Source organism: Microtus ochrogaster, chromosome 4 (assembly GCF_000317375.1).
Source record: "Microtus ochrogaster isolate Prairie Vole_2 chromosome 4, MicOch1.0, whole genome shotgun sequence".
Lineage (NCBI taxonomy): Eukaryota > Metazoa > Chordata > Mammalia > Rodentia > Cricetidae > Microtus > Microtus ochrogaster.
This window is the reverse complement of record NC_022011.1, coordinates 50,211,568-50,222,628: the sequence shown is the minus strand read 5'-3', so window position 1 is coordinate 50,222,628 and position 11,061 is coordinate 50,211,568. Positions and strand designations below refer to the sequence as shown.

The 11,061-nt window shown below is 49.7% G+C and overlaps 1 protein-coding gene across 1 annotated transcript in view; it reads left to right on the top strand.

The window, feature by feature from the left end:
* Positions 1-11,061, top strand: part of Adamts13 (ADAM metallopeptidase with thrombospondin type 1 motif 13) — a 37,012-nt gene that overhangs the window by 23,174 nt on the left and 2,777 nt on the right. The window contains 8 exon segments of the mRNA XM_005346224.2: positions 1,276-1,462; positions 2,495-2,615; positions 5,243-5,372; positions 5,452-5,621; positions 8,364-8,611; positions 9,330-9,642; positions 10,309-10,455; positions 10,745-10,921. Of these exon segments, the coding sequence (XP_005346281.1) occupies positions 1,276-1,462; positions 2,495-2,615; positions 5,243-5,372; positions 5,452-5,621; positions 8,364-8,611; positions 9,330-9,642; positions 10,309-10,455; positions 10,745-10,921 (1,493 nt within the window).

Sequence of the window (11,061 nt, the reverse complement as noted above, 5' to 3'; positions counted from 1 at the left end):
GGTTTTTCGAGACAGGGTTTCTCTGTGGCTTTGGAGCCTGTCCTGGCACTAGCTCTGTACACCAGGCTGGCCTCGAACTCGCAGAGATCTGCCTGCCTCTGCCTCCCAAGTGCTGGGATTAAAGGCATGCGCCACCAACGCCCGGCTGCAGTCCTACTCTTACCTACTCTCTTAGGGTTTTGTTTTTTGTTTTTTGTTTTTTTTTTTGCTGTGAAGAGACACCATGATCATGACAACTCTTATAAAGGAAAATATTTAACTGAGCTTGACTTACAGTTTCAGAGGTTTAGTTCATTATCATCATGGCAGGAAGCATGGCAGCATGCAGGCAGACATGGTGCAGGAGAAGGAGCTGAGAGTTCTACATCTTCATCCACAGGCAACAGGAAGTGCACTGTGACATTGGGTGTAGCTTGAAAATAGGAGACCTCAAAGCCCACCCCCACAGTGACACACTTCCTCCTAATAGTGCCACTCCCTTTGGGCTAATCATTCAAACACACGAATCTCTGGGGGGGGGGCATTCCTATTCAAGCCACCACACCTGCAGAGGTGCGATCCAGCCTCAGCGTTCTTGACATCATGGTGCTCTAGGCAGCTCATGGGTGACATAAAGTGAACCATTTGTCACACCGCAACTGGTACTGTGAATGCACATGGCACTTGTTTGTTTCTCGTCCTCTACAACTGGGCATGAAGTGTGGTGGTGGTGGGTTGGGAGGGGCTACCCTTGCTTCTGCCAGGCAGCTGAGTAGGGCTCTGCCTTCCTACCCCCGAACCACAGGTGGAGTGTGTGGTTGGCATGCATTAAGTTCTTTTTTAAATCTTTAAATTACAGCTGTGTGTGCACTTGTATACACGCACGCGCGCGCGTGCGCACACACACACACACACACACACACACACACACACACACACACACACACACACACACCTGTGAGTGAGCTATGGTGTAGGAGTGGCGCTCAGAGGATGACTTACAGCAGTCAGTTTTATCCTTCCACCTTATGGGACCCTGAGATCTGACTGTCAGGGTAGAGGCAAATAAATGCCTTTGCCCACTGAGCCATCTCACTGTCCCAACACACAGAGTTCTTGTTGAGGAAAACCTGAGGTGTGACGAACCAGTGCTTCAGAGAAAGCTGCTGAGCTTTGCTTTTTAATGGGATCTATGTATCGGAATCCTAGATACCCCCATCCAGACTCAGGAGTTAGGCTGTACCTCCCGCTAGGCAGCAGGGCCATAGCCTGATGACAGCCACATGTCATCTTTAGACCAGAGGTATCAGGCCCTGACCCTTGCATACCCACCTGTGAAGATCTGGCCTCAAGAAATGTGACATATGTGCCCAGAGTGGGTGACTTGCAGGACGCAGCCACTGCAGGTCCCTGTCTCACAGATGAGACTGCACCTACGCTGGAGCCCTGTTTCAGGACCACATGTTCTCCAGGTTGGGGCCAGGTGAGTTGTAGAGAGAGCCCGCCCTTTGGGGGTGGGACAGCCTTGGGCAAATGTCTATAAATTGGGGTGCACAGACGCTGGTAACCCCTTCTTCCTGTTTCCTGTTTCTGGGCATCGCGGGAACTTCGGTTGTGTGAGTGTGTTTTTTATTAAAGTGGCGTTATCTTATACCAATTGGCCTGTATTAATTCGATCTGCCTTCAGTGAGTGGATGGCGAAGGAGGGTGGCCAGGATTCCTGGGTCCTTTCTTAGCTGGGAGAATGAAAAATATAGGTTGTCATCTTCCTGCAGGCCAGAGCGAGGACTCTGTCCTTTTCAGGACAGACACACTTAGAGTGCCTCTGAAAGGGGCAAGCCAGGCTGAGGAAAAATAGAGCCCACTAGAAGTATCTGAGAGGGGATCATTTGAACCAAATCCAGGGCCTTCAGCGTGCTAGGCAAACACTCTACCACTGAGCTACATCCCTAGTCCTTTTCTTCATCTATTTTAAATTTTGAGACAGTGTCTCACTAAATTGCTCAAGTTGGCCTTGAACTATCTTTAGCCCACATAGCCACTGAGCTTCCAATCCTCCTGCCCAGGCCTCCTGAGTTGTAGGGATCACAGGCCTGTGCCACCAAGCACAGCAAGCAAAGAGTTCATCCAGTTGCTATGAGAGTAATTCTTCCATCTTTTGCCCATCAGCCTTCAGGGTGATGATGTTGCTCTCAGGCTGGAAGTCCCTGGATTCGAATGGGCTAGGAACTACAGGACTAAGCATGCTTACAAATCCACTCCTGATCCTTAGTTTCCAGCCCCATCCTACAGAGAACACTTGGAACGATAAGGAGCCTGCACAGGCCAAAGTGAGGCACACAGTGAGGGCTTTACCGGGGGCAGGACATAAACCTCTCTAGAGAACAGAAGTGGATGATCCCTGGTGTGTTTGAAATATTCCCTCTTGCCTCCCAAAATGGAGAGGAGCTGGGGAGCTGGGAGCTCAGAGGCAGAGGTGAGAATGCCAAACTTACCTGCTCATTGCTTTCTTTAGCTGGACACTGTGTCTCTAGGAGAGGAGGCTCCAACCGCTGCGGGCAGTGACAAGCCAGGAGCTCAGGCAGTGCATGTGTGGACTCCTGTGATGGGGCTGTGTTCCACCTCTTGTGGGCGAGGTGAGACTGGGGACACTCACGAAACCTCTCTTATTTCTTATCTACTCACCTTCTGCCTAGACCAGTGCTAAAGGAGGGGCTACCAGGAAAGACAAACTATGTGAGTATGGCACTCCAGCTGACCTTCCTTCTTAGCCAGTGTCCCAGAGAAGAGAGCTTCTCTTCCAGTCCCAAACCAGAAAGGCTGCCAAACTCAAAGTCCCTCCCTACTACTTCCTGTGCATTTCTCTATCTGCTTTTCTGACTCCCTCTTACTCTCATGGCTACTTCCTGTCAACTAGTTGCTGACTCTCCCTCTTGACCCGAGGCTGATTTTATTTAATTAGCACAATCTCACGGTTCATCGTGTGATCAAGTATCCCACAAGAAAAAAAGTGTTCTGTCTTTCCTATTGTGGAAAACAACCACATACCCCTTAGCCATGTAAAAATATTTATTTATGTATATGCTCCTGTGTATACGTCTGTGCATCATGTATGTGCAGCTATGAAGGTCAAAAGAAGCATCAGATCTCCTCGAACTGGAGTTACAGAGGACTCTGAGCTGCTGGGTGGGGGTGCCAGGGACCAAGCCCATGTCCACTGCAAGAGCAGTAAGCGCTCTTAACCACTGAACCATCTCACCAGCCCTAATCAGTAACGTTTTAAGTGTTTCACTCAGTGGCATTCATCATATCCACTGTGTTATGAAGCCATCATCACCATCCATCTCCAGAACATTCCACCCTTCCAGACTAGACCCTGTCTTCGTTAAACACCAGCACCCACCACCTTCCAGCCCCCGATCGCCCACATTTTAGTTTCATTCTCTGTGGATTTGACTCTCACAGACCTCGGCTATGTGGAGTGCGTCACTCTGTGACTGGCTCCTGTTACCTAGGTTCAGACATGCTCTAATGGTGTCAGAATTCCTTCTTGGCCCCAAAGAATGTTTCACTGTAGAGCTGGACTGTGCTGTTTCTGTCACCTGTGCATGGACGGACACCTGCTAGCAGCCTCCCTTATGCTTTTGTTGGCACAACTGCTCTGGACATGCGCCTATGTCCCACAGCCTGGTTCTTGGTTCTTCTGGTGAGCACAGGAAGAAGGATTGCAAAGTCATGTTGTCATGGCATGCTTAACTTTTGCAGGCCCCTCTGCACTGCTTTTCGGAGTGGAATTTTTTTTTGTTTTTGTTTTTGGAATGGAATTTTACATCCCTATCAGCAGGGCACAGGGTTCCAGTTTCTCCACATCTTTATTAATATTTGCTGTTTTCTAAATTTTCAATAGCCATTCTGTGGGGCTGAGAAGGGTGTGAGGAGACACACAATGTCATGAAACAACCCTAACCACTTGCTTACCCAAACACATCTGTTTAGAACTGACCAGAAAGAGATTCCTAAGGGATGGATGGAGAAAACCAACCCTAGCAGTACTTTTCTGATGGACACAGCAGGATCTCAGGTAGTTCAGGCTGTTGTCTAACTATGTAGTCAAGAATGACCTGGAATTCCTTCCTGCCTCCATCTCTTGAGTGTTGGGATTGTAGACTTGTGCCAGCATGTATAGTGCTGATTTATTAAATGTCTAATTGTGTGTGTGTGTGTGTGTGTGTGTGTGTGTGTGTGTATACAAGGGTGTGTGCACTTGAGTGCAGGTGCAGCAGAGGCCGGAGGAAGACATCAAAACCCCTGGGGCTGGAGTTACAGGCTGCTATGAGTTGCCTGACTTGGGTTCTGAGGATTGAACGTGGGTCCTCTGAAAGTGCATAATGAGCTCTTAACCACAGACCCCTCTCCTCTCCTGTCTACATATCAGTTTTTGTACCGTGCTAGGGATTGAATCCAGGACTTTGTGCATGACAGGCAAGCACTCTACCCTGGCCCTCAAGAGATACTCTTTTTTTTTAATTTCTTCTTCCTTTTGGTTTTTTGTTTGTTTGTTTTGTTTTGTTTTTTGGGGGGTTTCTCCTCTCTCTTTCTTTCTTTCTTTCTTTCTTTCTTTCTTTCTTTCTTTCTTTCTTTCTTTCTTTCTTTCTTTCTTTTTTTCACCTTTTTTTTTTCCCAGACAGGATTTCCCTGTATAACCTTGGCTGTCCTGGAACTAGCTCTGTAGACCAGGCTAACCTCAAACTCACAGAGCTCTACCTGCCTCTGCCTTGCAAGTGCTGAGATTAAAGGTGTGCACCACCACTGCCTGGCTTTATTTATTCTTATTCTTCCACTTTTTCACACATACACATGTGTATATATGTTATTTTTTCCACAGCAAGTTCCCCTCCTACTTTTATATCTTTTTGTTTGTTTATTTGTGGCCATCACCTTTAAGTAGGATTGCTTGCATGAGCATGGGTAGAGGCCAAGAGACAATGTGACAGCAATGTCTAACGTGCTTCGCAACAACAGCAGCAGCTCTGGGCAGCAGGCATCTCACTCCCTTCATTATGCAATCTCTATAAATGATTCTGCTAGGTAGATACCGTTATATGGAAACCAGAGGATCAGAGAGGTTAAGTCAGTTGTCCAAGTGCACACAGCTGTTAAGTCTCAGATGGACCTTGGCTTTGGAGCTGACCAGGGAACAAATGCTGTGGTCCTCACCAAGCTGGCCTTCTGGGTCAACAGCATCCCTGCTCCCCCTGAGCAGGTCTGATGGAGCTGCATTTCCTATGCATGGATTCTGTCCTCAAGATGCCTGTCCAGGAAGAGCTATGTGACTTGGCCAGCAAGCCTTCGAGTCGGTGGGAGGTCTGCCAGGCTGGCCCATGTCCTGCTAGGTGAGCTGGGGATGGAGTGCAGGGAAAGAAGTCTGACCCCATGGTTGGTCTCCTATGAAGCCTTGGCATTCTCCTTCAGGTGGGAGGTGCAAGTTGTGGTACCATGCCCAGTGACCTGTGGAGGGGGATGGGTGCCAGTGGCTGTTCATTGTATGCAGCTGGACCATGGCCACCCTGTATCTCTACCTCACTCAAAGTGCTAGCCAGTATGTAGGCCATCCCCCTTCAAGGACTGCAACCCTGAGCCCTGTCCTAACATAACCTATCCCTGAGAACTTTGCCTGAGAGATAGGCAGTCCTGGATCTGCATTCAGCTCTGCCACCACCCCCAGATTATGTACCTTTGTGGGGCCTGGGATGGTAATGATGCAGGCACATTTTTTTTTCTTTGCCTTTCAGTCTTAAGAATACTTTTTATTGTGCAAAAAGATCTGTCACAGTCATTCTGAAATAAATATGCTACTTTTTATACAATGTATATGTCTAAAACTTATATTTTCACATTACCAAAAATTTCTTGTGACTTCCAGGGAGCCAAATTGAAGGATCTACATTAAACAGGTCAGATACACTCCTCTCAATTCCCTGGCCCTAGGGCACATTTTTTTTTTAAAAAAATCTATTTATTTAATTTTTATGAGACAGGATCTTACTACGTGGCCCTGGCTGGCCTAGAATTTGGTATGTAGACCAGTCTGGCCTAGAACTCACAGAGATCTACTTACCTTTGCCTCAAAGGTGTATGCCACTACTCATGGCCACTTTTTTTTTTTACAGCTTTCTTTATGTTTATTTATTATTATGTATACAACATTCTGTCTGCGTGTATGCTTGCAGGCCAGAAGAGGGCACCAGATCTCATTACAGATGGTTGTGAGCCACCATGTGGTTGCCGGGAATTGAACTCAGGACCTTTAGAAGAGCAGACAATGCTCTTAACCACTGAGCCATCTCTCCAGCCCCCACTTTTTTTTTTTAATAATGGGCTTTGTCCATCTAAACAAGCACTCTATCACTGAGCTATATTCCCAGCTACCCTTTTACTTTTATGTCAAGACAAGGTCTCACTAAGCTACGCACTAACTTCATTATGTAGCCCAGGTAGGCCTTTAACTTATGACCCTTCTGCCTGAGCTTCCCAAGGCTCGTGTGACCTGGCCCATTCAAGCACATATGTTGATGAAACATTGATTCATTGCACACTCTTTACTGAACACCTACTATGCCCAGGTGCTATCTACAGCCAGAGGGCACAGCAATGACAAAGGAGAAAGATGTCCTGGCCCTTCTGGAACTGACACTGGGGGTGATGGACAATGAACGAGACAGTGTGATAAGCAGTTTTTGGGACAACAGAGCCAACCGTGGTGGCTAGGAAAGTTGGCATGGCTGATGGCAGGTTCCAGGGTGAGGCCAGTGCTAGGATTTCCATTACAGACAGCCACCCTTGCAGGTTCCTTATTGTACCCCAACTTTTCCCCTCCTGCCTTTGCCCTGGGCTTCCCCTTCTGTGAAGTGGGTTGGTTTAAATACTCTGTCCACTTTCCTGAGCCTCCTGGTGGAGCAAAAGCTCTCCATGCCCTTTCCAACTTATTTCTTCCCACTGGAGAAATGAGGGGAAGGTATGTGGCCCTTTGGGTTCCACTAACTTCAATTCTTCCCAGGTGGCGTTATAAGCTGGCAGCCTGTAGTGTGAGCTGTGGGGGAGGGCTCGCACGGAGAATCCTGTACTGTGCCCAGGCTCATGGAGAGGATAACGACGAAGAGATCCTGCCTGATACCCAGTGCCAGGGGTTGCCTCTTCCCGAGCCCCATGAGACCTGCAGCCCGGAGCCCTGTCCTCCCAGGTGAAGGTGGGGTATAGTGTGGGAGGGGTATGTCCAGTGCACAGACTCCAGGCAGGACTCCTGGAGATTGTAAGACACAGTAATAGCTCAGAGACACTGCAGAAAACAGGGCTGCTTGGAAGGCCAAGCTGGATTTGGGAGCTGAGGTTCAAGGACAATGGCTGGTGGGCTGTCAGTTCTACAGGCACAACAGTGGGAGGGCCTGCAGGCTCTGTGTATGGGAAGGCAGGGATGCCGTTCCCTGCAGAAATGGAAGAGCTACCACCACAGCCTGTCAGGTTTTCTTTTCATCAGGTATGTGTAATGATTTAAAATTTTATAGCTTAGAAATTACTTGACATCTAAAGCACATGTAACTTGTCCTTTGTTTTTGCTAAACAGTCTGTGTGCCTGTATTTTTCTTGCATGTTATATTTACAGTTGATCTATGGTTTGGTTTTGTTGTTGTTTTTTTTTGTAAGACAATGTCTTATGTAGGCCAGGCTAGCCTCAAATTCTCTATGTAGCTGAAGAAAACCTCGTATTCTTGAGCCTCAGGCCTTCACTTCCCAAGTGCTGGGATTTTAGGCATGTGCCACCACACCCAGCTAAATCTTTCTTTCTTTGTTTGTCTTTTAAATGGGAACAGCATGCACACATGAGCTCTGGTTACCACTGGGATGTTGTGTGGCCACTGTAACGAGCACCGATCTGTCTGTGGTCTCTCTTCTTTCTAGGGCCCTAGTTTCTCAGCCAGGCATGATTCTGCCTCAAAGAGCACATGGACAACTTTAGTTTAATGGTCACCACTAGGGACATTTGCTATTGGCTCCTAGTGGGCAGAAGCTAGTCATGCCCATATGCAGTGCGCAGGACAGGTCCCTCAGGACAAAGGGCCATGCAGGGTTAGATGTCACTGGTGGCAAGGTGTAGGCCACATGCTCCTGAGGTGGGGTTTTGATGTGGCTCATACCATTGTCCGGGGTCCCAGGGTCCCAAAGCAGTACTGGGCCAACCAATGACATGAGCAACATTGTAGTTCATGAGGTCAGTGGAAACCCATGGCCAGCTAGGCATTTCAGTGGCTAGGGAATTGTGCAGACCATTGTTGAAGGAACTGGCGGTTCTTCAAGAATCCCCCACAAGTGACCTAGCCTCCACAAAGGCCCAGCTGTCATTGGGGTCATTGGAGTCTGCTTTTCCTGCAGATGGAAAATCCTGTCCCTTGGCCCATGCTCAGCCAGCTGCGGCATTGGCACTGCCACACGAATGATGGCTTGCATGTGGCTTGACCAAGGCCATGACAGTGAGGTGGATGAAGCTTTTTGTAAGGCTCTGGTGCGGCCCCAGGCCAGAGTCCCCTGCCTCATTACTGACTGTGCCTACCGGTGGCACATCAGCACCTGGACAGAGGTAAGAGCAGCCTGGTACCAGGAGCTTTAGCTGGCGCTAAGCAAGGCATCCACAAGGGGTCTGTGCATGAGGGGACCTGTGGTGCTGATTCATTATGACCCTTGAAAGGAGGGGAGTGTCTGCTGTGGTGCATACTCAGAGCCAGGGACACAGCAGGGCATGGAGACCCCCAGCTGGGCTGAGAGAAGCCTGGCATCTGCAGATACTAGGAGCCTCGCTACCAGAGACCAGTGTCATCTTGTGACAAGCACCAGAAAATCACCAGAGAGATGAGGGCAGGTCAAGCTTGGTTCCTCTGGGAGGATCTTACTCATGGTGGTAGACAGCACAGACAGCACAGATGGGATAAACTGTAGTCCTCGGGGGCTGCTCCCCACCTCACCTAACCTTGGTCGGAAGGTATCTGGATATCAGATAAAGAAAGGACAAACATGTACTTTAGGGTCAAATGAGCTATAGGTAGAGAAGGCCACCCTGGACCCCTCTTTAAGGCTCTGAGGGACAAAGAGGCCGAGACAGAGATGGCTGGACCCTGAGACCAGAATCTCAGGTCTTGTGCACATGTGAGGCCCCAAAAAGCATCTCTTTAGCTCTAATGTCTTCATCTGTATGGCAGAGACACCTGTCATTTACCAGGGTATGAAGGGGTGACATCACATCACATTGTCCTGTGGTCTCTTGAGAGGGTCACCATGATCTTCCACCTCTTTCCTGACAGTGCTCCGTCTCCTGTGGGGATGGCATCCAGCGCCGGCATGAAACCTGCCTTGGACCCCAGGCCCAAGTGCCTGTGCCAGCCAGCTTCTGCCAGCACCTACCCAAGCCAGTGACAGTGAGGGGCTGCTGGGCTGGACCCTGCGCAGGGCAGGAGACCCCCAGCTCACTGGCCCATAAGGAAGCTACTCTTCCCAGCCAGACGCAGGCTGCTGTTACTGTTGCTTCTCTGGAGTGGTCCCAGACCCAAACCCAAGGCCACACCCTCTTTCCAGTCTCCCAGTCTCTGGGGATCCAGGAAAACCTGGAAGAGTATGGTTAGGTTTCTTCCTGCTTCCGTTGGGGAGGTTGGCGTCTTGACCCGGGCAAGCGCTCAGGCACTAGACCATGTGCCACTGGGCCCGGGGCCTCCTATGCTTTTCATGGTTAAATGTGTATGCTTGTGTTTATGTGTACATAGGGGCAGGTGTGTGTGTGTGTGTGTGTGTGTGTGTGTGTGTGTGTGTGTGTGTGTGTGTAGGCCAGAGGACAACCTTGGGTGTCATTCCTCAGACAGGGTCTCTCTTTGGCTTGGAGCTTACCCAAGTAGGTTAGGCTGGCTGGCTGAGCCCCAGGGATCCACCTGTCTCTGCCTCCCCAGTGCACCTCCATACCCACCCTTTAAAATATATGTTCTGGGGGGTTGGACTCTGGTCCTCATGCTTTCAAGAAAGCACTTTACTGACTACGCCATCGCCCCAGTTCAGAAGTCACACTTTTACTTCTATCCCCTTCAAATAACCTGAAGGTTGCAGGGTCAGGAGCTCAGATCGGTGCAGACCCAAGCCCACACAGCACACTGCCTCCTTTCCCCTGAAGCACTCAGAAATGGCCTGGCGTGGTGACTGATGCTCTGACTCACAGCCCCCATCTCACCCTTTGCCAGCCCTCGCTTTCAGCCCTGCTCTGCTCTGCTCGCCTAACTTCCCTTTCGCCCTCTGCAGGTGCCTGTGGAAGGCAGTACCTGGAACCCACGGGAACAATTGACATGCGAGGTCAAGGGCAGGTAGACTGTGTGGTGGCCATTGGGCGGCCTCTGGGTGAAGTGGTGACCGTCCAAATCCTCGAGAGCACCCTCAAGTGTAGTGCAGGTACATCCAGAGGCAGGCGGGCAACTGCTGGGCTTGGGGGCCTGTGGCACAATTCCAGCATATCCGTTTTTGGCAGGATGTCCCTGTTTGGCATTTTTAAGGCTGTCTCATGACTGGCATGTGGGGATGTCCTTTTATAAGACAGGAAACTGGGGGGATGAGAGCTTTGGTGACATGGTCCCTACGTGGTCACATTAGCCAGTAAGAGAGTGGTTGTTTGAACTCAGCCCTGAGTCACTGTTGCTGACTTGAGTGGGGTGCTGGTTTCTCACTCTCCTGCCCTTTCTAGGGGAGCTGTTGCTGCTTTGGGGTAGGTTCACATGGAGGAAGATATGCTGGAAGATATCTGGCATGACTTTCAGCACCAAAACCAACACATTGGTGGTGAGGCAACATCGTGTGCAGCAAGGACGGGGAGTGCAGCTACGGTATTGGAGCCGACCTGCCCCAGGGGCCTTCTACAGAGGTACGCCAGGCGCCTGGGCCTCCCCACATTCTCACTGGGGAGCTGGGGAGCTAGGCCTAGGTTGCTGTGGGCAGGGCATTTTCTTTCTTTCCTTTTAAAAAAAGGTTTGTTTGTTTATTATATATACAATGTTCTACCTG